Source organism: Gopherus evgoodei, chromosome 2 (genome assembly GCF_007399415.2).
Source record: "Gopherus evgoodei ecotype Sinaloan lineage chromosome 2, rGopEvg1_v1.p, whole genome shotgun sequence".
NCBI classification, from domain to species: Eukaryota; Metazoa; Chordata; order Testudines; family Testudinidae; genus Gopherus; species Gopherus evgoodei.
The window spans coordinates 230,769,591-230,797,309 of record NC_044323.1 but is presented as its reverse complement, the minus strand read 5'-3'; the positions used below and the strand labels follow the sequence as shown (position 1 = coordinate 230,797,309).

The 27,719-nt window shown below is 42.5% G+C and overlaps 1 protein-coding gene across 1 annotated transcript in view; it reads left to right on the top strand.

Moving 5' to 3' along the window:
• CA8 (carbonic anhydrase 8) overlaps positions 1 to 24,424 on the top strand; it is a 49,831-nt gene extending 25,407 nt beyond the window's left edge. Inside the window, exons 4-9 of the mRNA XM_030549571.1 lie at positions 8,713 to 8,808; positions 12,028 to 12,090; positions 14,255 to 14,303; positions 16,169 to 16,281; positions 22,717 to 22,890; positions 23,292 to 24,424. Coding sequence (XP_030405431.1) covers positions 8,713 to 8,808; positions 12,028 to 12,090; positions 14,255 to 14,303; positions 16,169 to 16,281; positions 22,717 to 22,851 — 456 coding nt within the window. The 3' untranslated portion in view covers positions 22,852 to 22,890; positions 23,292 to 24,424. The remainder of the gene's footprint in view (positions 1 to 8,712; positions 8,809 to 12,027; positions 12,091 to 14,254; positions 14,304 to 16,168; positions 16,282 to 22,716; positions 22,891 to 23,291) is intronic.
• The last annotated feature ends 3,295 nt before the right edge of the window (positions 24,425 to 27,719 follow it).

Genomic DNA, 27,719 nt, shown 5'->3' with positions numbered 1-27,719 from the left:
TGCATAGAACAGCCATTGCCATAGTCAGGAGTAAACTTTTACAAGATTCTCCGACTCTGTTTGTTATTGAGAGAAGCTGGCTGCCAGAACTAATAAACCTATCAGCGGTACAGAGAATGCCTCTGATTCCATGTCAGGCTCCAGCATCCCAGGGCCCCATCTTTTCATTCAGCCATAAAAGATCTTGCTGTGGTGGCCTGGAAGCAGAAAGGCATGGTTTCCTAAATCAGGGCTAGTCAATCATTCTAAAGTCTCAGGTACAACGTTAACATAGGGCCTGAAACTCAGGTCCTTACTGAGTTCGTATTCAGTCCTTACTGATGCAAACCTCAAGTTAATGTCAGTGGGGATATTGTCTGAGTAAAGTCATAAGAACTGAGATCAGTGCATGTTTGGATTAAGGAAGGATGGAGTAAAAACTAAGTAAGGTCCTCAGGATATGACCCTTAAAGAAATAAATATTTTTCCTAGGCTCAGTTCTGAGTTTCTTAGTGATACATAAGAAGAAACTTCTCTCTACCTGATGGCAGAACAAGACAATTTCATCAGCGCTGTGTTATTTATTTACCATTTTTAAGGCTTCAGTTCACCTTGAAAGGAACTCGATACTAACTTGCCACTCATCCAGCTACAATAAAATCCTCTGAATTATTATTTTCTCCTCCAAGGAAAATAAGTTATTTTCTGACAGCTAAGGACCTTTTCCTAGTTTTATAAACAGTTTGTGAAAATACTTCTCATTGTGCACCTGACTGGCAGAGTAGCAGAGTAGCTGACTCTTTTTGGCTCAATAAAAACATCATAACCACTGAAAATCAAAACTTTAGCTTAGTAAATTGTACAGAACCTTTCTGGCTGTACTGACATGCTCAGCTTGTTTCTACTCTGAATGAAGGATACTTTAAAACCACATAATGGGAAACTGCCAGTACAATCTAGTGGTTTCAATCTATTATTCTACCAAATCTGTGGTTATATTCATATCAGTCTAGTATCACCAATGCGTGCTCTTTGTATGACTGCCTGAATGTAAAATGAAGGTTAGCAGAATATTGTGCATTGGTCTGATAAGGATCAAAAAGTTAGCATCACTCTCAGAATAGTGACTATAAATTGTTGCATGTTGGGAAGTGAAGCTATGAAATGTATAGTTTACAAATGCATCATACGTTTGTATTATAAAAATCTGCAAAACTGTTGGGATCAGTTCTCCCAAGGTGGACCTCCAACTCCCATTAATATTAACAGGAGTTGTTTGTTCTGTCAACTGCGGAATGTAGGCCTTAGAGTTCAAATTGTATAATCTTTGTTGGTAGATGGGTTTTCTTTTCTTTTTTTGCCACCAGTAGTTGTTTTTATTTTTGTATCTCATGGTGTCACCTGACTTCTGTACGCCTAACCATATTACAAATAAAACAACTAATAAACAAAAGAACACGCAAACAAAAAAAGTAAAAAATAAATGCTAGTTTCCAAAGAGCAGAGTTGTTTTTCCACTTGTTTTCTGATGTCTTCCTTTCTTGGTTCCCGCTTGGTGGACCTATCTATTTACTTATATGGCCTCCATCAATTTAGCCTCTGAATGATTCCCAAGTATATAAGACTAGAAGGAAGAGGTACAGTTTTGAACTTTCTTTCTTCCTCCCCAGTCTGGAGGAGAATTAGCTTGATTGGTTTTTTAAGGAAGCTGTAAATCTATTTATTTGTTTAAATGTGCATGTATAAAATCATCAGTGCTAGAGTGAATGCAGTGAGGCGTGTGGTCACTCTAATAGTACGCAAAAGCAGCAAAGAGTCCTGTGGCACCTTATAGACTAACAGATGTTTTGGAGCATGAGCTTTCGTGGGTGAATACCCACTTCGTCAGATGCATGTAGTGGAAATTTCCAGGGGCAGGTATATATATGCAGGCAAGCTAGAGATAATGAGGTAGTTCAATCAGGGAGGATGGCATTGCGTTCTGCTCGACTTAGGTTATGAGGCAAGCGATGTTGTTTTTCCACAATTTCTCCACATGGACTCCTCCTGAGGGTCGAAATGACAGTCTGGACCTCTACATTGAATGCTTCCGCCGATGTGCACAGGCAGAAATTGTGGAAAAACAATATCGCTTGCCTCATAATCTAAGTCGCAATTCCATCCACAGCCTCAGAAACCACCCAGATATTATCATCAAAGAGGCTGATAAAGGAGGTGCTGTTGTCATCATGAACAGGTCTGACTACCAAAAGGAGGCTGCCAGACAACTCTCCAACACCAAATTCTACAAGCCACTTCCCTCAGATCCCACTGAGGAATACACTAAGAAACTGCAACATCTACTCAGGACACTCCCTACACTAACACCAGAACAAATCAATATACCCTTAGAGCCCCGACCAGGGTTATTCTATCTACTACCCAAGATCCACAAACCCGGAAATCCTGGATGCCCCATCATCTCGGGCATTGGCACTCTCACTGAAGGACTGTCTGGATATCAAGTATCAGAGGGTAGCCGTGTTAGTCTGGATCTGTAAAAGCAGCAAAGAATCCTGTGGCACCTTATAGACTAACAGACGTTTTGGAGCATGAGCTTTCATGGGTGAATACCCACTTCCTCAGATGCATCTGAGGAAGTGGGTATTCACCCACGAAAGCTCATGCTCCAAAACGTCTGTTAGTCTATAAGGTGCCACAGGATTCTTTGCTGCTTTTGTCTGGATATGTGGACTCTCTACTCATACCCTATGCCACCAGCACTCCCAGCTATCTCCGTGACACCACTGATTTCCTGAGGAAACTACAATGCATTGGTGACCTTCCAGAAAACACCATCCTAGCCACCATGGATGTAGAGGCTCTCTGCATGAACATCCCACACACAGATGGAATACAAGCTGTTAGGAATAGTATCCCTGATGATGCTACAGCACAACTGGCTGCTGAGCTCTGTGCCTTTATCCTCACACACAACTATTTCAAATTTGATGACAATATATATCTCCAGATCAGTGGCACAGCTATGGGCACCGCATGGCCCCACAATATGCCAATATCTTTATGGCTGACCTGGAACAACTCTTCCTCAGCTCTCGTCCACTCACGCTCCTTCTCTACCTACGCTACATTGATGACATCTTCATCATCTGGACCCATGGGAAGGAGTCTCTGGAAAAACTCCACCACGATTTCAACAGCTTCCACCCCACCATCAACCTCAGCCTGGACCAATCTACACGGGAGGTCCACTTCCTAGACACCATGGTGCAAATAAGTGATGGTCACATTACCACCACCCTATACTGAAAACCTACAGACCGCTATGCCTACCTTCATGCCTCCAGCTTCCATCCCGGGCACATCACACGATCCATTGTCTACAGCCAAGCACTGAGGTACAACCGCATCTGCTCTAACCCCACAGACAGAGACCAACATCTACAAAATCTCCACCAAGCATTCTCAAAACTACAATACCCACATGAGGAAATAAGGAAACAGATCAACAGAGCCAGACGTGTACCCAGAAGCCTTCTACTGCAAGACAAACCCAAGAGAGAAACCAACAGGACTCCACTGGCCATCACATACAGTCCCCAGCTAAAATCTCTCCAACACATCATCAGGGACCTACAACCCATCCTGGACAATGACCCCACACTTTCACAGGTCTTGAGTGGCAGGCCAGTCCTCGCCCACAGGCAACCTGCCAACCTGAAACATATTCTCACCAGTAACTGCACACCACACCATAGTAACTCTAGCTCAGGAACCAATCCATGCAACAAACCTCGATGCCAACTCTGCCCACATATCTACACCAGCGACACCATCACAGGACCTAACCAGATCAGCCACACTATCACCGGTTCATTCACCTGCACGTCCATCAATGTAATATACGCCATCATATGCCAGCAATGCCCCTCAGCTATGTATCTCGGCCAAACTGGACAGTCGCTATGGAAAAGGATAAACGGACACAAATCAGATATCAGGAATGGCAATATACAAAAACCTGTAGGAGAACACTTCAACCTCCCTGGCCACACTATAGCAAACCTTAAGGTGGCCATCCTGCAGCAAAAAAACTTCAGGACCAGACTTCAAAGAGAAACTGCTGAGCTTCAGTTCATCTGCAAATTTGACACTATCAGCTCAGGATTAAACAAAGACTGTGAATGGCTTGCCAATTACAGAACCAGTTTCTCCTCCCTTGGTTTTCACACCTCAACTGCTAGAACAGGGCCTCATCCTCCCTGATTGAACTACCTCATTATCTCTAGCTTGCCTGCATATATATACCTGCCCCTGGAAATTTCCACTACATGCGTCTGATGAAGTGGGTATTCGCCCATGAGAGCTCATGCTCCAAAACGTCTGTTAGTCTATAAGGTGCCACAGGACTTTTTGCTGCTTTTGCAGATCCAGACTAACACGGCTACCCCTCTGATATCTAATAGTATGATTTGTGGTCATTTCTCATTCTGTTGCCTGTCTACAAGGCCTTTGTCTCCTTACTTGTCTGTGAAGTGCTATGCACAATGTCTCCTGGAGCTCTTCCAGCAGGCACTGGGAGCGTTCTCACAGTAACCCCATGAGGAGCATACACTGTGTGTTTACCTGAAGGGGTGGTGCTGTCCCCTTATATTTTCCTGCCACTCTGAGCTATGTAGTGGTCACTAGCAGAGAGTAGCGCCTGTGCTCAGAAGAATACCGGGCCTTCCACTGTAGCTGGCCCCTGTCTGAGGGTATGTCCACACTATCCACTGGATCGCTGGGTAGCGATCGATTTATCGGGGATCGATTTATCAAGTGTAGTGTAGATGCGATAAAATTGATTCCTGATCGCTCTCTCATCAACTGCTGAACTCCAGCAGTGCGAGAGGCGGAAGCAAAGTCGCAGCCGTTGATCCAGCGCCGTGAGGACGTGAATCCATTCACGTGCATCCATTTTTATCTCCTAATAGTAACTGTCATCTCAGTGCTTCGGTTCTGCACCCACAAGATGGCTCAAGCAACCTCTGAAGCCAAGGAACAGAACCAGGTACAATAGCCCTGCAGAGATACAAAATTTGTATCCTCATCTGATCCATGAGCCACAAAAATGGTCCGTGGATCTGGATATCCACTACAGGGCTCTACAGCTACAAGAAGAAAACAGCAGTTGTCCTCTTTTGATGTGGACCATAATCATCCTGAGCTCCACCAGCCTATTACTATTATTAATTATTTCTATTACAGCAGGGCTGTAGTCATGAGCCGGGGCCTATTGTGCTAATTGCTGTGCAAACACAGAACAAAAAACAATGGTCCCTGCCCCCACAGAGCTTACAATCTAAACCTAGGGCATCCATGACTAGAGTCCTAAAGTCTTAGAAAGATTTGCGTTGGCAAGTCCTACAAATGTCCCCCTACTGCCTGTCCAGGACTTGTGGCAGGATTGATTTAATAATTACTTAACCTGTTCCTAATTGGTTGGTGTCTACACTAATCCTGAATATCTTCAGTGTGGACATTTCCACATCTCCCTTTGGCAGTTTGTTCTCTTGTCTAACTTCTCTTCATGTTTTAGGACTAAATACTGACGTCTACTACACTGATGCATAACTAGTGAAGAGAAGGGAGGGAAAGAGGCGAGGAAAAGGCATATGGAGCCTCTTCCCTCCTGGAAAAGTTTAGGGCAGAATATTTTGATAGTACTAAGGAGAGCTCTAGAGATAGCATGCTAGCATGTCAGCTCACAGCACTTCCTCTCCAAGTGTTAGTAGTCTGTGGGGACGTGACTGCTCTCCAGCCAGCCGATACATCCTGTGGTTAACTGTATGTGCTAGCTAGAAACAGGTAGTCATGAGCTTTGCTCCAGGTCAGAGCAGCAGCAAGGTGCACTTCACAGCACAAATCCCCACTAGCATTTCTGGAGCACAGGACACACCTCACAGGATTTCTGCTTCTCCTTGTAGACTGGCCACAGCAAAATTTGATCACTAACATTTTTCTTAATAATGGAGCTACAATTATCAGTTGTGTTACACAGAGATTGGAGTCCCATTGTACTGGACAACATACAAACTCATAGCAGTGGACAGTCTCTGCCCTGAAGAGCTTATAATCTAAACAGATAGGCAAGACACAGCCGGGAAGGCACAGAGAAGTGAAGTAATTTGCTCCCCAGTACATAGCAGGTCAGCTTCAGAAATAGAACCCAGGTCTCCTATACCCTGCTCTAGGGCCAGTCTGCCTCTCAACAAGTAAAGGGTGCTGATGTTGTGCTATATGGGGCTCGTACATTCTCCCTCCTCATTGAGGAAAATCTCAAGTCATGCATTTTCCTTTTAGAACTTCAGAAAACGACTTGTTGCAACATTGCTGACAGAATGCAGAAAAATGTCAGATTACAAATGTTACCTCTTTGAATGTAACAACACATTGAATGTCATGGTGGCTTTAGCTCAGATCTGCTTGTTGATTTAGTCAAAGTAATGGGCTTTCTAAACGTTCAAGACCATTGTTACTGTCCAGAAGGAAAGGTTTATGCTGACATTTAAAATAAAATTAATAGCAGTGATATGGGGTATTGTTTTCTGCAGTACCGAGGACATTGCCATCACAATTGCAGTCACTGGAATGTTATTCTTTTTTGGGTGTCTGTACCGACCTGTTTGTAGGAAGTAGATTTTTCCTTGTTAATTTCAGGGCTTTTTATGTTCATGGGACTGCATGAGCCCCCTCTAGTGGCTAAAGTAATATCTGCAAATTCCGGCCTAATCAAATAATGTAGCATTTTGGACAAATAGTCTGATTTAAGGTATAGCATTGCCTTCTAAACTAATTGGATTGTATTAGTTCATCTTTTTCCTAGAGATTGCATTAGTACTAAATTGTCTTTATTTGATTTTTTGTTTCGCTTTTTAAAGAATCACTTAATATTAAAAAGAGAAAATGGAAATAAAGGTCATTTTATGAAAGTTTCAAATGTATGAAAAGAACGACGTTACAAAAGGACCCATTTAAATAGTAATCTTAAACAAGATGTCAAATAGACTGATTTACTCCTTCATATTTATTTGCTTCCAAGTAAAGTTTTATGAATGCAGGACGTACAGGGACACAACTTAGTTCTGTGTCTTGTTTTACTTGGTAATTTATTTGCCTATTACTTCTGTAGCTATGGGTCAGTGTTTTTTATATTAGCACTGTTCAATGCAAGTGGACTTTCTAATGAAACTTAGCTTGTAGTTTTCTTTATCATGTCAAATATTTGTGTTCAGAATGAATAAAATGATCTATTATGCTAATTTAATTTGCAACAGTACATTTAAAAATCCTTCATTGATAATCAGAATGATAATCAGATTCCTATGATTGGTTTCCATCTGAGCTGAAATAAGGGATGAGCAGCAGTCTGAGGGCTTGATCATCGGAGATGCTGAGCAATCTAAAAGAACTCTCTAGGGGTGGAGAGCAGTTATCACTGCTTGGGGGTGCCAGGCAGAAATAGTAAGACAGAGAAAAACTCTATTTTAAAAACTATTTTTTGTGAAACTGGGAAAAATGCAGGTGACATTTTAACCCCTCAAACATCTAACAGTGCAAAACATCGATCACTTGATTTTACGACAGGGAATTAAATTTAGTTTTTTTGTAGCTGTTTTATCTGCATGGAATGTGCCATGGCTGCTCCTAGATAAACTTAAATGCACACATGCTTGAGTGGGGGAAACCTCTCCAGTGCTATGGGCCATAGCCAAGGAGATAACATGTTATCATTAATGCTGGAAACAGTCAGCTGTTTGAAATGCATATTGCCATTGACTATATAAAGCTGTCAGTCTTCCCCTTTCTTTCTTTTCATTAACAAATTGCTTCTATGACAGAGGTTCCCAATTCTTGCTGGGCAGCTGTACCAGTTTGCCAGAATAAGACCTCCCTTTTATCAGCCAGTGACTACTGCTTCCTGTTTACATGTGCAGCTACTAATTCAAGCCTTGATTCAGGGAAGCTGATTAAAAGTAGCTGGATGTCCACAGGCTTTTATTGGCACTTATTATCCACCAATAATGGATTATTATCCACCAATACCTTCATCTCTTGCACCTGCAAGCTGCCTGTCTCTACTTCTCCCCAGTCATGCTGCCTGTGTTTACCTTTTCCCCATTTCCCCTTTTCCCAACCCATTACATACAATGAGTGGGAGTCGGGGGGTGGGAGAAGGAGAGGGATTGTTGTTCATTGCTGAGTTCCCAGTGGTTCACCATTGCAGTGGTAGTTCACGAGACATGTACTATCAAAAAGGCACAGCCAGCCAATTAAATGAATGTTAGGAAAATCCATGTCCACAGCCATACTCTAATGTGGCGAATATGAATTTGAGGCTTGGAAGAGAGCTAGCTGGTAGTGATGGAGGCCATGCCAAAGGGTTGAGTTTGCAGAGTTTATTTCAGTGCCTCAGAATGAGGAAGTACACCATTTGTAATGCACTGTTACCACATTGATCCATGCCTTTGTCATGGATACTTGGCAGCTGAATGCAAAGCATCCTTTCTGTGGTTAAAGTAGGAGGGGAAGTTATCAACAGTACCTTCTTTCTTACTGGACTTATAATGGTCATCATGGGATTCCACCTTTTATAATATGTGCTGGCTTTGTTAGCTAAAATCACCTTCCTGTTTCTCAAGTACACAGAAACTTTTAACTACTGGTGACGTTGTCTGCATCATTTTGTTTTAGCTCCATCTAATCCACTGGAACTCTACACTATACAGCAGTATTGATGAGGCAGTGGGGAAGAAGCACGGGATAGCTATCATTGCTCTGTTTGTGCAGGTAAATATTTTACTGTGGTGATCACATGTTATCATTTGGCCCCTATAAAAGAGTCCCCTTCTACTTTCTACTGTTAGTGATTTCAGAAAACAAAAGAAATCGACAGGTGCTTGTATTCTAATACAACAAGGATTTGTCTACACGTATCTTCAGTGTAAATGGTAACTAAAATGATATTTGATTAAAAGCAACATATTTAAAATAATGTAACTAAAGAATGGAAAACATGCCATCTAACTGACTTGTCCTGCAGCCTTGTCATGTCATATAAGCTAAAGAGCAGTGGGCTGGGTGGGTACTTGGATGCCATACCTTTAAAAAACACTTAGGTGGCAGCAGAAAGTGGTGTAGGAAATTCAAAAGGTGCCACGCTGCCTTCTTACTCAGTCAGTGCTAGGTGGTTCTGTGCTGCAGCAGGTGCTGTATAAAAACTGAAGTGCTGGCCACTTCTTTGTTTGTTAAAAGTCCCACAGCACTCTTAATAAGAAATAGGCTGTTAGCTCTGATGTTCTGGCCAAATTTCCGCTGAGGTAATTACATCCTGTCCACATCAGTTCACCCTGAAGTTTCAGTTGGAAAAGGAAATCCTTAGTTTCTTGTCCTAAACTGTTGTGGACAGCAGCATGGTGCTACCTGTAAATGGTGGCAGTAAAACACAGGTCTGTGCTGGGGCAGCTGTGGAATCACACCCCTCCAGTGGGAACAGAAGGAAGTAGTGTGCCTCTGGAATACAACGCCTCCTAGAGCTCTCAGGGACTATGTCCACTTAAAGTTTGCTCCCTTCCATTCTCGGCCAATCCTGTTATGCAGGCCATGAGAGATATGGGGATGGGAGGGGTGTTGTGTGGATTAGTCTCTCCTTACTTTGTGACCCCAGTGCTGCCAATGGGGGTAACCCTGTAGAGAGTTTGTGTTAGACCCAAGGACACCAGCATAGTGTGGCCTCTGCACGGAGTATAAGGTGGGGAGAGACTTTCCCTCTTCAGAGACATTGGAAGGGGAGATGCTGGGTCATGGTGCTCACAGGGCAGCCCATCCTGAAAAGTCAAAAAGAAAGGACCTGTGTGGCTTGTTGGTGACCCTGGGAGTTAATTGGGTGTTCAGGTGATTCCCTGACTCTAAGTGACAGTAAGTGTCTTCGAGAGCTGGGAACCCTATGAACAAAGCCAACCAGTTTTGATTCCCAGCACCCCCGTGAACCCAAAGCATCAATTTCCCCTAACCCTAGTCATGAGAAATGGTGAACCATTCCATTTAAGGAGGTCTGAGGAAGAGAGTTATGATGCACATTTAGATCAAATGGATTTTTTCCCACAGTTGTACTGTTAATTAGTCATATTCCATAATGAGCTTCTGAGCACCTCTGAGGTTTACCTCTATTTGAATGTAAAAGTACGTTGGATACAGTCTCAGCACTGAGATAGAATTGTTAAACAGTAATGCTAGAAATTCTCAGTTCTCTTAGCTTCATATCCTACAGGCTTATGTCATAATTGCTTATATAAGTCACCCTCTAATTCCAGCAGAGGTAACTTTGGAGTCACTTACAAAGTTACATACAATTCTTAAATAAATCTTTGAAACGTAACCAATATCTTTTTTTTTTTCTACTTCTATCTCTCGCCGTAAGCATTCCATGGTGTTTTCTTATTAGCCAAGAAAGGCTCCACCTAATTAAAAATTGTCTAAAAAAATCATAGTTTGCTTTATGCTACTTATTAAAGGTTCAGTGAGAAAACAAATTGTCACATTTCTTTTCACTTCTGTTAAAGACAGAAAGAGTGATTTTTTTTTAAGCCACTGCTGTTTATAATTGCTTCTTGGAGGTTCAAACTCCTACTGAAACTTTTTGCCTCCTAAAAACCTATATGCACAAATACATGCCCTAACACCCCCAACACCACTAGTCAGTTGAAGTGTTGGGTGCTTTCTAAAAAAAAACAACTATTCCTGCCTTGGTGCCAGTTCCCTGTGCACTCCAATTCTACCCATGCACAGACATTTACAAAAATTTGGCAGATTAGAAAAAAAGTCAAATTTTAGGTCTTTCAGTCTCGTCAGCATTCTTATGAATGTAAAAACACTGTGGTGAGGGAGCGCTTGTTCTGCTCTCACACTGCATAGTGTGAGTTAGGAAGAACTCTGCTGAAATCAGGAGGCATGGTTACATCAAAATCAAGCCCAGGAAGTTTTATGTGTTCCTGATTTTTAGGGAGGGATTTTCAAAATCACCTACTTAAGAGCACGAGTCTCACTGGAAGTCAATGGGTCCTGTGCTCCTAGATCACTTACGTGCTTTTGAAAATGCTCCCTGTATTTTATTCTATTGCCCTTGTTATACAGGAGGTCTGACTAGATGATCAGAATGGTCCTTTTTAGTCCTAGGAAACTATGAATCTGTGATTCTATTCTGTATGGACTTTCACACCTCTTTTTAGTCCTAGGAAACTATGAATCTGTGATTCTATTCTGTATGGACTTTCACACCTCCTTCACCATCTTATTATCTGAGCACCCAGCAATAAGGCATTAAGCAATGTGAATAACATTGGTCATATTGGTTCGTTCTTTCTCTCATCCTCTCCAGAGGGGGAAAATTGTGTGTTTTGGATTCCGTAGGTTTTTTTTTTTATTATTATGCCCAGGCTGTTCTATTAGTGCTTATGTACCGAGCTCAGAAACATAGTGCATTTAAACAATGACATTTTGTAAACTATCTGAGTGCATTTGTGCCCATGTACATGTGCATACAGCTCTTAATGAAGTCAATGGCAGGCGTGCATGTATGTGTGAGCATATGTATATATCTCAGGTTAGAATCAGATCCTGGTTCTACAATGCAACTTGGCTACTTTAAAACTACATTAAATAATCAGGATCTCTCATTTAAAAAATTTGTTTCTACATATGCTTCGGTGGAGCCGCGGGACCAGCGGACCCTCCGCAGGCACACCTGCGGGAGGTCCACCGGAGCCACGGGACTGGCGACTGGCACAGTGCCCCCCACGGCGTGACGCTGTGCTTGGGGTGGCGAAATGTCTAGAGCCGCCCCTGATGGGAATAGTACCTCTTGTTTGTAACAGAATAGTTGGTTAATCCAAGGTTGTGTACAAATAAGCACTGAACTGGCCAGGCTTGTTGACCTCTCTCTTAGTTTTCAGAAACAACACAGCAGTGAAGTTCATTTTTGGGTTTGCTTTTTTGTTTGTTATGTTTCAGATAGGAAAGGAACATTTAGGCCTAAAGGCCGTAACTGAAATTCTCCAGGACATCCAGTACAAGGTGAGGAATTGTTTGAGGGAAACAGAAATACTTGACAGAGACGGACTGAATGGGGGAATGACAAAGAAAATAAACTGAAGCAGATAGTACAGTGTCAGAAATGTTTGCGCTAAGATATCATGTGGGAGCCATAATACAGTGGTCACCATTAAAAGTCAACATTTAAAAATTAATCCCACACAATTAGTACAGTTATTTCCTATTCTGACTGCAGGGAAAGTTTTAATCTCATATACCGGTAACAGTTCACAAGTATTGATTTTTTTAATGATACCAATACTTTGTCAATGTGAAATCAACTACCAAGAAAGATCTGTGCTGAATGTTCAGAGAACCCCAGTGTCACTATTCCCCAACCTGCCAGGTTTCAAGTTATACAAGAGCAGAATATGCAGACCGAACACCCAGGAAAAATCACAGCTGCAATATGGCTATAGCATAGTGGAACCCTGTTAAGAGAGTCAATGAATTAGATATGGCATTGGAATGGGATTCAGGGGATCTGGATTTTCTTCCCAGCTCTGACACTGATTTATTCTGTGACCACTTAATCAAGACACTTGAGCTCCCTGCCTCACTGTCCCCATCTGTAAAATGGGGATAATGATTATAAAAGGCTTTGAGATCGATGAATGAAAAGCACTGTATAGGTCTGAAAAGACAGAAGTATAGGAATTTTAGGAACTATGTATTATTATTAATTAATCTGAATGTTAAATGTTGTTTTAGTTGAACAATATCTCATGTACTCCAGGTGTAGCATTCATTTCTACAAACTATTATTGTGTGTTTGTGTACATGTGTGTCTGAGAGAGAGAGCAAGAGATTGTATAGAACTCTTTATACTCTGTTGGTAGGACAGATAAAAATAGGAAGATCATGAAAGCTCACTCCTGAATTCAGAGGGCCAGCATGATACGTGCTTTGTGCATACATACATTTTATTTGCACTAAGCACATCAACATAATCTTATATTATAAAGTGTCACACCCAAAAGTCACATCTTCAATTTCAACCCAACCATAATCAAAAGAAGTTAATGAGAAGTTTATGATAATATATTTGCTAATACTTAGAATTGGTGTGTTACATGTCTTTCTAATAAGCTTTCCAAATCACAGAGTGAAGCACAACACTTCCTGCTCAGTGGGGCTGATCTAAACCCACTGAAATCAGTGGAAGTCAATGGGCTTTGGATTGGATTTGTGTTAGGCATTTTGATGTGAGAAATATAAATCCAGAAACTCAGGATTTGGCATGTAAATGTAGGAGGGAATTGATTTTCAAATGCTTTGTTTTAAAACGCATTTTTAGTTAATTAGTTTTACTGTACCTGTTCATAATCTCTAGGTGCTTCCAATTTAAAATAAAAATTAAATCAAATGTAAACAAAGAACAATTAAAAGGATCTTCCTTAAAATGCTTCTCCTTCCCTTGAGCAAGACAGCCACTGCAGAGATCCCTCCATCTGCTACTAAATACAAACCCACATGCAACGTATAACAAAATATTCCTCCAGGGGATAATACCCTTTCTCCCCCTCCCCGCCCCCACTCACTGGTAATTTTTACATTTATAAAGCATTAATGTTGGTGTAAAACACCTTTTTGCAAACCCCCCCCAAAGCTTTGAAATTCACTTTTGAAAATCAGACATTTTCAATTGTGCAGTTAACTCTGTCCTTTGGTGTACATGTTGTCATCCAGGATCTCAAAGGCCACCTGCTATTAGAAATCTATGGGCAGAATTTTGCCCTTAGAAATAATGGAGTAAACAGGCTGCTTGGGACGAAGCTCAGTTAGGGGCCAGTCCTTCAGTTCACGCAGCTTCACCTATGTGGAACCCACTGAAGCTAATGCAGTGAACTGCAGGATCAAGGCCTTGCAGAGGGCTCCATGCCAAAAGGAGAGACTAAGCTAACAAAGATCTACAAAAACGGGCTGGGTAGCCTTGGACAGAAAATATAAAATAAAGAAAGAAAGAAAAGGGTTGTATAGCTGCAAGGACTAATGTAATGATGATACAGTGGAGACTGTCATCAGTGGTTGACAGGGACAGCAATTCAAGGCTTACTGTGATGCAACATTCAAAGGCTCCTTTTTTCCCCTTCTACATTTTTTTAATGAGAACTGGAGATGAGATGGATTTGTATTGATTTTTCAGGGGAAGTCCAAAACAATACCCTGTTTTAATCCCAACTCTTTATTACCAGGTAGGTGTTGTTTCAAATACAGCAAACCTTTACTTACTAGTGTAGATGTACTGTTACATATGTTGCGTTCTGAACAGTCAAATGCCTTGTGCCACTTTATAAAATCCTGTTGCAACTCATTCTTTCCTGGAGAACAGCTTTAATGTAGCTGAATCAATAGCAAAACTCTCTGTAGATCTGGATGTGGGTGCTCCATTGACCAATAGTGGAAATGAACTGTGTCTGGCTATCAGCAATTTATCCATTGAGTACCCATTATATTTCTTATCGTGTGGAATCATTGTTTTCAAGATTATCGCCTCTGCCATGCAGCTAGCAACTGTGATACTCACAGGAAGTCACAATATACATCAGTGGCTTCTTTGATCCCCTGGAGGCACAGACCCAGCCTGGGACAATGTGGAGGTACATTTTTTCCCCGAGCATTACAGTGTGCCTGGGAAGTGTGGATGCCAGTATATCCTTTAAGATTGTGCAGCATCCACTACTCTCTGGCCAGCCAGCTTGATAATCTCCCATCCCTGCTGGCTCTGGGGAGACATTAGGCCCAGGTTAGAAGGAAAGTTGTGTGTTTTCTTTGTGCAGTGCCCTCTACTCCTCCAGACTTCAGAGAGTAATTCCCTATACAGAGCTGTTTTTCTAAACAACTACTGTCCAACGTCTGATAATTAATCCCCACATCTCCGTTGGGCTTGATATCAATGGAAAGAATGCCCCAAATGCTAGGATATCTACATCACACATGGGTAACAGAGAAGTTAAGTGACTTGCTCAAAGTCACACAGCAAATAAGTCTTAGACCAACAGAGACAAATAAGTATAACCAACCCCATTGCAGGGTGTCATGAAAATTTGACCTCTTTTTTGACCAGTTCTACCAATTTCCTTCAAAACATAGCTTCCATTGTAAGGACTGCCTCCATGCCAAATTCCATGCCATTGTGGCAGTCTCTTTCCACAGTACAGACCCAAAACTACCTTAAAAGAACATTTTTAAGGTTGGAAAGTCAAGTACTCAAAAGACAGGAAATGCCAGAATTAAGGCTGCAATTGCAACCTTAATTCAGCCCCCCATTGCATATGCATTATGGTACAGTCCTTAATTACATGCTCACATACTGGTTTTTTCCACAGGACCTTTGCCTACCAGCTCTGCCTAAAATTAAGGACTGGATTGTAGCTTTAAGTCAGTGCCCATGTTGGGTGAGGGTGAAGATGTTTGCAGTGGAACAATGCCTACGGGAGAACTAGGAGAATGCCTACAGTGGCACCTTTACTGTAGGGTGCAGAAAGTGTTCTTCCTCATGATGCCAAGGTGCACATGTGGATATGGAGGGAGTGTATAACTACAGCCCTCGCCATATCTGCTCCTCCTCATGGGGTTTCTGTTGCAGCTCTTTGCCCTCTCACTGTGGGAGCACAAGAAATTTAAACCCCAATCCAGCAAAGAGCTCTGAGCTCCTTGCAGGATCAGATCATGAAACTATGTCTGATCTCCTCTGGCCAGGCTACAAGAAAGGAACTAATTCTTTCATCTTCCCTTTTATACAGGCAGGGTTAGGCACAGTCTAGTCCTAAGGGAGGCAGCGCTTACTAATGATTAGAGCAAAGGACCAGGGAATCAAAAAATCTGGAATCAGTTTTCCACTCTGTTATATATTTGCTGTGTGACTGAGGATGTACACTCTTTGAACCTTGTTTTTCACATCTGTAATATAGGGATAATAATAGCCATTTTTGTGGATTTTAGCAGTTTTTGGATTCTTGGACAGACTAAGTATAAATTATTATAATAAAATCTGTGTATATGTGAATAGAAACTCCTTAATTAGTACATTAACATTAAATTATCCTTTTAATTTCAGATCCTCTTCTACGTGATTATTGGGTATATGAGGGCTCCCTTACCATCCCACCTTGCAGTGAAAGTGTTACCTGGATATTATTTCGATATCCATTGACTGTATCCCAACTGCAGGTAATAACTGTGCTTAAAGTGACCTAAGAATATGGTTCTGAGCTAAAGGTTATAGTGTGCAAATATAAAGCAGGATGCTATACCTGGTTTTTCTTGAAGATTCCATTAGATCTGTACATAGCTTTTCAAGTAAAATGTTAAACCTTTTGAGTCAGTGAATGCACGAAAAGGTCAAAGATGGAAACAAATGTTGTTATCATTTATCATCTGCATTTAAAATAATTCTTTACTAAAGTGAAAGCAAGAAATCAATGAGCTAAAGAAATTCAATCCTTTGTAATCAAAAGCTTTCAAATATCACTTCTTTTTGATATTAAAGGAACAAAGACACACTAGGAGACAGTGTGTCCTGGAGAATGAAATTGTTAATAGTGCAGGTTAACTCTATTACTTTGGACTATATTTAATTTATCTTACTCTTTGCATAATCTTACATAATAAAAGTTGGCAAATGAACAGTCAATATAAATTTGGCCCATTTTTAAAAAAAATATGCTTTTATAATACATATAAGCCTTTCTGCACAACATAAATACAAAAATAACAAAGAAAACTGTTGGTGCTGAACACATAAATATTCCCCAGCAGTGTTTGAAACCCAGTCATAGGAACACCTGCAATGAGCAAGGTGAACCTAACGATAACACAGAATATGAATGCACTGATTTTTTATTGTCCATGCTGAGAGAAGGCAAAACAGTAGAGACAAAAGAGCATAAACAGTGACAAACTGGATTTTTAATTCTTTTCCCCCACTTTTAATAATCTAAGGTGTTACTTGTAACACAAGTAATGTGTTTGTTCACAACTTATTTTAAGTTGACAGTGTTTGTTTTAATATGACAAGTTAATTCAACAATGTAATTCATTGATCATAGAATAAAAGCACTAGCTTCCAGTAAACTTAGTTTTAAATTAAGTGACTGTAACTTAAAAATATCTAATCATGAGTCTGACACATATTTTCTTGCTGAAAGGATGGGTCTCCTGACAGTTTAGCACTGATTGAATGAAAACACATCTGTTGGTATCAGCAGACTCAGAATAACTGTTGTGAAAAATGTACTCTGTATTAATCTATGTCAACTGCTATAACCATTCTAGTATGATAGTGTTAAAAGGTCTTATATGAATGTAAACAAAACAATACTCAAATATCAGAGGGGTAGCCGTGTTAGTCTGAATCCACAAAAACAACGAGGAGTCCAGTGGCACCTTAATGACTAACAGATTTATTTGGGCATAAGCTTTCGTGGGTAAAAAAACACTTCTTCAGATGCATCAAATAATATGGTGGCTATGAGATTGAGGCCTTGAATGACATTCTGCTTTACACTACTTAGATATTTTTAGCCTATATTCTGTATTTTCTGATAGTTAATAAAATATTTTAGTATGTAAATACAAAGCCTTGAACACAGTGTACACAACTGAAAATGCTAATAGATTTTGTGGGCTATTGTGGAGAGAAGTTGACTAAATCTCTTTTTTCATCAGAGAAATTCCTGGAGATTTTGTTATTTATTAGGAGAAATATTGCTACCAAGATGAGAGAGGATATTCACATGATAAAATAAAAGGACTAAGTTGTCCCTTATTCACCTCGATAGGTGGCCAGTTTTGCGCTAAGTCACTAGCTCAGGCAACCCTGTGTCCTGTTAGGTAGCCATGGAGTAATTCAGTATATGATAGGCAAATTAAGGCAATTAGTGGCACAATTTAAGGCTGGCACAATTTAAGCTATCTACACACCAATGATTCCACATTAGTTAACATACAGAAAAAAAAAGGGCTAGAGGTCATGGCTACTACAATGAAGACACACAAATTCACAGCAGTGGTTGAAAAAGCAAACTAGATACTAGGATGTATTGTGAAGGGGATAGAGCTTAATGTGGAACATAGTATGCTGCCATTATATTAATCAGTGGTTCAGCCTCATCCTCTAACCTCAATTACCAAGTTCACTTTCAGTCAGGTTTCTTTAAGAAAGAAAGCAGTAATACATGATGTGCAGAGAAAGGAAAGAAAAGTGATTAGTGTTAGTAGGCCAGATCTTTCAGCTGCACTGTTGGTTGGATTAGGCCTTAACTTGGCCTAAACAGCTCAGGGAATATCACCTCAGTTGAAGGGTATAAAGTTTATGTAACATAAGTTTAGATCTCCCATTCCTATACATTCCAACACATTTTCATTTTTGCTTAATATGGGCGCAAAGATGGTAGAGAAGTTCTTGTATAAACTGGTTTGATCTAGACTTAATTGTGATTGGCTGATAAGGATTCCAACCAATTGGCCTGATTCTCCTCTTACTTATGATAGTTTTATACTCCATTGACTGCAGTGGAGTTACTCCTGATTACACCAGTGTAAGAGGAGAAGCAGGTCCAATACATATTTGTCATTTTGGTAGCTGAGATTGGAACTTATTAATTACCTGAGTAACAAAAGAACAAACAAGGAACAGAACTATCAGGATGCTAGGGCTTGATCCTACTCCACTGGCAGTCAACTGGGGCCCGACTGTGCAGTTGTTTTCACAAGCAGTCTTAGCCTACGTCCACACTACAGCTTTAAATCGATATTAGTAAAATCGATTTTATAAAACAGGTTTTATAAAATCGATTTTACGCGTCCACACTAGGGCACATTACTTCGGTGGTATGCGTCCATGGTCCCAGGGTACCATCGATTTCTGGAGCGGTGCACTCTGATTAGCTCAGTAAAAGAATAGGACCAATAACTTCGATATCCGTCCACACTAACCCTAAATCGATTTAGTAATATCGATTTTAGGGTTACTCCTTTCGTTTAGCTGGAGTACAGAAATCGATTTTAAGACCCCTTAAAGTCGATTTTAAGTGCCTTGTAGTGTGGATGGTTACAGCGTTAAATCGATTTAACGCTGTTTAAATCGATTTAACGCTGTAGTGTGGACCTGGCCTTAGTGAAGTCTGGATGGCTTTTGCCAGTAACTGTTCAGCAGTGGGGACAAAAGGTTCACACTCTGGCCCTTGGAGTTTTTTCACTGATGTCAATAGGAAGAAGATCAGCCTGGACAACTGCTCCCTCCTAATGTCAACCTTTTCCTTCTTTCTCCCTTCCCTTCTCTTGTCTGTTTATGACCCTCACTTGTCTCATGTTACCTTTATTTCAAGGGGAAGGACAATGTCTTAATTTGTTTTGGAAGACACCAAGCACATTCCTATGCACTACAGAAATATAACATTGTAATAAGAAGAGTATTCTCCCGCTTATGATGTTCCCAAAGGAAACGAAAAATAGGGAAAAGCTTGTTCAGATTTTGCTAGACAATTTGTTTTTCTAACTAGACACTTACAAAGAATTTGTTTTGTAGTTCACTGAAGCACAGAACAATTGCATCCTCTGAGCCAGTCAGAATGTGGCTTTCTAACAGTAATACAGGGAGCAGCTGTCAATCCACTATACTCACTGTCAGAGTTAGCTAGTTTTGAATTGAGTGATTAGATCTCTAGCTCCTTTGTCTAGCTCATTTGTACCGAATCATTTTAAAAGAAAATAAATAGTCACTGGCATATATGGTTGTGGCTGAACTGGTGTGGAAATATGTTCAGCAAACTAAAGAACTATGGGTGATTCATAGTATTTTGTTTACTGAAAAAAGTGACTGTTTTCAGAGAATGTGTCACTAACGTACATGAAATTTTCAAGCAAAACTGGAAACAAAAAAAATCTACGTGATAATGGGTCCATTTTCCAAGAAAATCTGATTTTCACAGAGGAAACATTCTTGGGTTTGTGTTGTGCTATGAAGAAAATAGCCTTTTAATAGAAACCATAAATTAAGCAAAATTTAGAGTCTGAAATCAGGAAATCTGACCTAAATGTTAATGCAAAATTCTGAAAAATAGAAGCTAATGGTGTTTTTGTCACCAACTGTGATATAAACCATGTCTACACAGTGTTTATAATACAGCAAAGAGCTTTAATCTGGTTTAGGTTTCTATATAGTTAACATTTTGGGCTTGAACTGGTTCTCAATAGAATTCTAAGGGAGTGTTAGGATGGATTTTAGTGGGACCAGGATTAGGCCTTCTTATTCCATTCAAAAGGTCAGCTCATGCACCCTTGATCTGAACATGGATGGAACCCTCTGTGTCTGGATCTCCCCACTCCCTGGTGGAGTGGGTGTTTGCTGGGAGAGGGAGCCACCTCTACCGAAACATCCTTTTTCCCCGCAGGGCCTTGAAGAGTATGTTTCAAATGATGGTGTCTGTGAGAGGGGAGAGGCACGGGAAGGTTGGCAGAGGGTGGCAAACTACACATTGGGTGGGGCAGGGCCAATGGGTTACACAGTTTCCCTTCTCTTCCCCGTGGAAGTTATCTGGGAAAGGTAATAGAGTCTGAGCCTGTATTATCTTTCCCACAGAGCCACTTCCTCAGTGGTCATGAGGACAGCCATGGCTAGCAGAGCCCATGCAGTGTGTCTTGTCTGGAACCACGCTATCAGGAATTGGGCAGGCAGACAGTGGGGCTTCAAAGCTGGTGTAGAGGCACAGTGTGTCTCAGTACAATGGCTCTGACCCTCTGCAGATCAAAGGTTTGTGATAGGGACCCAGAACTCAGTATGTGGAACTGGGGTGAACCCTGCCCTCCTGACTGAATGGTGTTGGAGCTGCTCTGTGAGGAAAGCCTCCAGGAAGTGAGTGATTCAGCTCAGTGTACACTGCAGCACATTTGAAGTTGCAGCAGTGGATAATTCCAAAATATTGGCTTTACAGAAAGGCGTTTTCCTGCTTGATTTGTTTTTATTTGAAGTCTCCAAGCCTCCGAAAATCAAACAAAAGCTGTGCTCTTGTGAAATGCTTCTTCCCAAACTACAGTGGTTTCAGACGATTCCACTATTGATTCAGTTCAGCTCTGTTGGAAGAGGCCACCTTCAGAAAAGCCGCTCACTGCTTCTACCAGCACTTGACTTCTGCAGGTTTCTTCAGTCTCCAGGCCTGTAATGTGTTTATTTTCAGTTCAAGTTAAATAATCATAAAATAATAGAAAAAAAAAATCTTCAAGAATAGGCATCTGTATTCCAGCTAAATTAATACAACAGCTCTACCTTTAAAAGCATTCTAAAAGAGCCTCACCACTCTTCCCTCCTTTCATCTTTTCAGTCCAAGCTGTCTTCCTTACATCTCAGCTGTGAGAGGCCAAAGAAAATAAAAGAAATGTAATTCTTCTATGAAGGTTAATTATTTTACAGATCACTCTTTCATGTTACTTTCTTTCTACTATTATGTTCTTTTCTGTTTAAAATACGTGTGATTTGCATTAATTTAAAATCCTGTTTTAAAAACAAACTGTCAAAAAGAGTGTGCTATTGCAGCAAGGTGCACACACTGGTTCAGTAGTGCTGCAAGACTACTTTTTGTCTCATGCTTAACAAATGAAGATATGTCACTATGAACTCACCCTCTGGCACCATTTCTGATATCACAGAGGACTTATGCTGCTATTAAAGGAGTTATCCCTGATTTACCATCATCTAAGTGACAGCAGAAAGAGGTCCCCTGTCTGTTGTGTTATTTCATACATAGGAGGTGATCTAGAATGAAATGCAAGATAGGGAAATATCTGCATGACAGGCCTTAGGTGCTTTGTTGCCCATGTCAGAAAACGTTTTCAGTGGCCCCGCCTGCATCAACCCAAAATGCACAAGCAAAACACAACAACTAGAAAAAACTAACACACTAGGGATTTGGCATCCCTGAATGTGATCATTTGGCACCCCTAAATGCTGGCAGTCAGGGTGGCTGCACCAATTGCCTGCCCCAAAGGCTGGCTCTGAATACGCTCTAAATGTTCTAAAAAAAGTGGTGACAAAATATGCAGAGATTAGCTTTCAAAAGCATATGTGCACACTATCTTTTTTTGCTCACACAGCTACATGTTCTGCATGTGCAATTATTTTTTGCAGTTACAATGTAGGCACTTATTTAAAAAGAATTGGCTCAAAATACCATATTCATGTTATACCAACAATTTAAAAAATACAGACATTGACTAATTTTCTCCCCCAGTTACGTTCAGTTTTTAATCTATTGGTTTAATTTTTCAGAAGAAGTTTCTAAAATTTCATGGAGAGGTATGAATGTCCAAATATTTGGCGAGCACTTTTTCAAGAGCAAGCTGTAGTTTGAGCTAGAACTATTTGGGAAGTTATGCACACAGTTGAATAGGTTGACATCTATTGTAATTGCTACTCATTTTGCCCAGGCAAATGCAGTTTTTGTGTACAAATTAATTTATCCACCTACAATTATTTGATTATGAGAATTTATGTGCTCAGATATTTAGGCATTGAAACCACACTTTCAACTATAGTTAAGGCTAGACCATTGGCCACACAGTGAACAAAATATCTAAAATATTCTGCATGTCATTTCTTTACTTTTTCAGATAGAAGAGTTTCGAAGACTGAGGACACACGTTAAAGGTGCAGAACTTTTAGAAGGCTGTGATGGGATATTAGGAGATAACTTTAGACCAACTCAGCCACTTAGTGACAGAGTCATCAGGGCTGCATTCCAGTAGCAGAAGAAAAAACAACAATGAAAACAAAGCTTTATTCAGGTAAGTGAAAGTTCAGCAGAAAAACAAAAATGGAAAATAAGTCTATTGAAACAATTTTCATGATAGAGATTGTGTTTTAGGAGACAATGCTTTTAGATAAATGCCCTGGGTAACCCACGTACTTTGAACCTTGTATTATTTTAATTTTTCATCTGATACCACAATATATTTTGCCTTTATCTGCACTCCCGAACACCTTGTAATAATTAGGTTCAATATAGGCTCTGTACAATACTCAGTAAAGTCAATTGGAGTATTTTCATCAATTTCAGTGAACATTGGATTGGGCCCTGTTAGGGCATTTGGTTTCATGTGACAAGAAGAGTGCTAAACCTGAGCACAAGTGAGATTTGCCTAGTGATATGGATGCATTGGCTGATTTTTACATTTTGTGTTTTTAGGACTTCAGTCATCAATGAGTCGTTTTAGTGTTACAGAGCTCCACTCCATGAGACTGATAAAGATGGAAGAAAATGATCCCATCTCAAAGGAGGATTGTTTCATTTGGATCTCCTCTGTCCTCTGTTAAAATGTTACTTTTTTACTCCAAATGCTGCATGTTTAGTTAGGCACAGCCAATGCATGCAGAAGAGGATGCTGAATATTTGGCCTTTTCATGGCTAATGTTAATCTGTTGTTCCATTAATCAGAGTAGTTATGATTGTTTCTTGCCTCAGTAATGTTTTTAGCTTCCACTGGCTTGAAGAACAAGAAGTAAAAGATGACTTTGGGTCCCATGCATAGGTGCAAATACACATTTGAACCTTCACTATCCACACGTCAGTTAATCAAAACTACCACAATCTATTTCCCCTGACCTTACATTTAAAAATCCCTCAGTATTCCAGCATAATTCACCAACGCCCATTACACTTAGATAATCAGTGTAATACACAGCAGCCTGGTGATGGGATATACTAACACTGAATAAAAGAGAACTTACCATGCAGACAATAGGATCAGCCCCAACTTGGTAACTAATGTTATTATTTAACAGCCCTCCAACATTGTCAAGAAAATGGACCATTCCAGATGCACAGGCTACTCACTTGCTCTCTGTAATGACTGATGATGCAAAATAAGTAGACATAACTCCACAGCTGCAATGATCAACACACTCCCCCCCACACATACATTTCAGGATCCCTGGGTCTTACACATACCTGTCACAATAATGTGATGTACCTCATCCAGTCGGTGAAATGAGATGATCACAATTTTTCTTGAATGAACTTACACAGAAAAATGATAAAAGACAAAAACACCATATCACCCATGGTCAAACACTTTTCACAAAGTGATCACTTCATCTCTGACCTCTCAGGCCACAAAGGAAACCCGAACAACACTTTCAAAAGGTGAGTCTGGGAGCTTAAATTCATAACTTTGCTAGACACTAAAAATCATGGACTCAGTAAAGACATCAGGTTTATGCCTCATTACAACAATCGGTAACCCACTAACCCTTCTCTGTCCTATGACTGCAGAAGTATAAACTGCCCACTTCACCTTGAATGGTCTCTAGCAACTTGTGTTAACTCCTTATGCTTAACGATTTGTATTTAGCTGTGACACTCTGAGTACCTTTCCCATACCTGAAGCAGAGCTCTGTGTAAACTCAAAAGCTTGTCTCTCTCAACAACAGAAATTAGTTCAATAAAACAGGCCTGCACAACATGCGGCCCACAGAGGCTCACTGTGCGGCCCGCGGCGGGATTCAAAAGGCTCTTCGCTGCCTGCAGTGGCGGGGAGCTCAGAGCTCTTTAAATCCCAGCCGTGGCCAGAATTCAAAAGGCTCTGCGCTGCCCGCAGTGGTGGGGAGCCCAGAGCCATTTAAATCTCAGCTGCGGCCGGGATTCATAGGGCTTTGGGCTGCCTGCAGCGGCAGGGAGCTCAGAGCTCTTTAAATCCCAGCAGCCGGGATTTAAAAGGAATTGGGCTGCCCGCAGCAGTGGGGAGCCCAGAGCCATATAAATCTCAGCTGCGGCCGGGATTCATAGGGCTCTGGGTTGCCTGCAGCAGCGGGGAGCCCAGAGCCATTTAAATCTCAGCCGCGGCCAGGATTCATAGGGCTCTGAGCTGCCCGCAGCGGTGGGGAGCTCAGAGCTCTTTAAATCCCAGCCGCAGCCGGGATTCAAAAAGCTCTGGGCTGCCCGCACTGGTGGGAGCCCAGAGCCATTTAAATCTCAGCTGCGGCCGGGATTCATAGGGCTCTGGGCTGCTCGCAGCGGTGGGGAGCCCAGAACCATTTAAATCTCAGCCGCGGCCGGGATTCAAAAGGCTCTGAGCTGCCCGCAGTGGTGGGGAGCCCAGAGCCATTTAAATCTCTGTGTGTATGGGCAAAAGCCAGTGCGCTGTAGCAGGGTGGCCCAGCTTCCCCAGGGGGCAATTTAAAAGGCCTGTGGCTCCCAGGCCCTTTAAATTGCCACCAGAGCACCACTGCTGGAGCCCTGGGGTAGGGCTGTGGGGCTCTGGGGGATATTTAAAAAGTCCGGGGTTCCCGTCGCTTTTACTGCCCCGGCCCTTTAAATAGCCACTGGAGCCCCACCACTTCCCCAGGGTTCCCATGGCTATTTAAAGGGCTGGGGTGGTAGAAGAAGGGGAGCCCCGGGCCCTTTAAATACCCCAGAGCCCTGGGGTAGCGGGGGGCTTTGGGGGCTATTTAAAGGGCTGGGGCTCCAGCTGCCTCTGCCACCCCGGTCCTTAAATAGTCGCTGAAGCCACATCACTTCCCCAGGGCTCCCTTGGCTATTTACAGGGCTGGGGTGGTAGAAGCAGGGGAGCCGCAGGCTCTTTAAATAGCCCCCAGAGCCCTGGGGTAGCGGGGGAGGGGGTGTCTCCAGATGCCTTTGCTGCCCTGGTCCTTTAAATAGCCCCTGGAGCCCCACCACTTCCCCAGGGCTCCTGCAGCTATTTACAGGGCTGGGGCAGTGGAAGCAGGGGAGCCCCAGGCCCTTTAAATAGCTCCTGAGCCATGGGCTGCTACTGCTACCCTGGTGGGGGAGGCAGGGGGAGGGGGCACTCACCATACAGGATGGGCTGTACCCCCTGTACCTGCACCAGTTGCCCACAGCCAACCCCTGCCGCACCTCCTGCCCTGCCTGCACCAGTTCCTGTCTGCAGCCAGCCCTGCACCCTCTGCCCACAGCCAGCCGGTCTCCAGCCAGCCCCTCACCCCCTGCCTTGCCTTCAGCCCTGCACCAACCCCTGTCTCCAGCCAGCCCCTTCCCTATCTCCAGCCAACCCCTGCTGCACCCCTCTGCCTGAAGCCAGCCAGTCTGCACTCCATTGTCTCCAGCCCTGCCAACCCATGCCACACTCCCCCTGTGGCCCTGCCTGAAGCCAGCCAGCCCATCCCACACGCCGTCTCCAGCCTGCCCCACACCCCTTGCCCAGCCTGCAGCCAGACCCTACCTCCAGCCACCTCTCCCCCACCTCCAGCCAGCCCCATGTCCACTGGTGCCCTGTAGTTCCTAGGGAAGTAACCCTGCACAACTGCTTCAATGAGGTGGGCAGGGAGCAGCTGGGACCCACACATGCAGCCTAGCACACCCTCAGGGAGTGGCGGAGCTCATTTTTAGTTCAGACACATCTTTTTAAAAAAGAACTTTAGGTAGAGTTAACATACATCTGTACTTTCCCGGACACGTCAGGCTTTTTGGATTTTAAATCGCCATCCAGGAGGAAAATACGGACGTATGGTAACCCTATTGGTACAAAAAATACATACTGTGGCAGAACTTTTTATAGGGAACTGGTTGCTAAGAAATGAAAGGATTTTTTTTAACCTTTTTTTTTTTCTTTCAGTCATCCCTGCCGGGGCCCCGCCGAAAATGTTCAAATTGGGCCCCACACTTCCTAAAGCCGGCCCTGCCAGCTGCGGACGGGATTCAAAGGCTCTGGGCTCCCCACAGCCGTGGGGAGCCCAGAGCCCTTTAAATCTCAGCTGTGGCCAGGATTCAAGGGCTCAGGGCTCCCCGCAGCTGTGGGAAGCCCAGAGCCCTTTGAATCCCAGCCGCGGCCGGGATTCAAAGGGCTCTGAGCTGCCCGCAGAGATTCTTGGCCGTGGCTGAGATTTAAAGGGCTCAGGGCTCCCCGCCGCCATGGGCAGCCCATAGCCCTTTGAATCCCAGCGGCGGCTCCAGTGGATGTGCTGGGGCTGGGATTTAAAGGGCTCGGGCTCCCCTCAGCAGCAGGAGCTCTGGGCCCTTTAAATCCCTGCCCCAGCCCCACAAAGCTCCGGGTTCCCGCAGCTGCCAGAGCCCTTAGCCCTTTAATTTGAGCCTGAGGGCTCCCAGCCAGCTCTTCAGCTGGGAGCCCCTGGTTGATTTAAAATCAAGTATCACCTCCCTACTCCCAACCTTCCTTTTTGGCCCACAGCTGTTTTGGTGGGGTGGCACTGGGAAAGGAGGGTTTGTTTCTGCAGGGCTGGGTGGTGCTGGGGGCAGAGTGTTTCCGCTGGGCCGGTGGGGGGGGGTGTTTCCTCGGGGCCGGGGGGTTTCGGCCCTCAGCTGTTTTTTTTGGAGTAATGTGGCCCTCGCCACTTTACCAGTTGTGCAGGCCTGCAATAAAAGATATTACCTCGCCCACATTGCCTCTCTAATATCCTGGGACCAACACAGCTACAACAACACTACAAACAAAGAGAAGAACTAATGACATTCTGCTCAACCACGAAGAAAAGTTTTCACCCTGGGCAAATGGATGAGTAGAACATCTATAATATTTCTCTAGCCCTGGAGTGTCTGAGTGTTGTACCAAAATAAACTTCAACTAAATACTACAAGAGCAATTAGGCCACAGTTATCCAATAAACTGCTCAGCTCTGC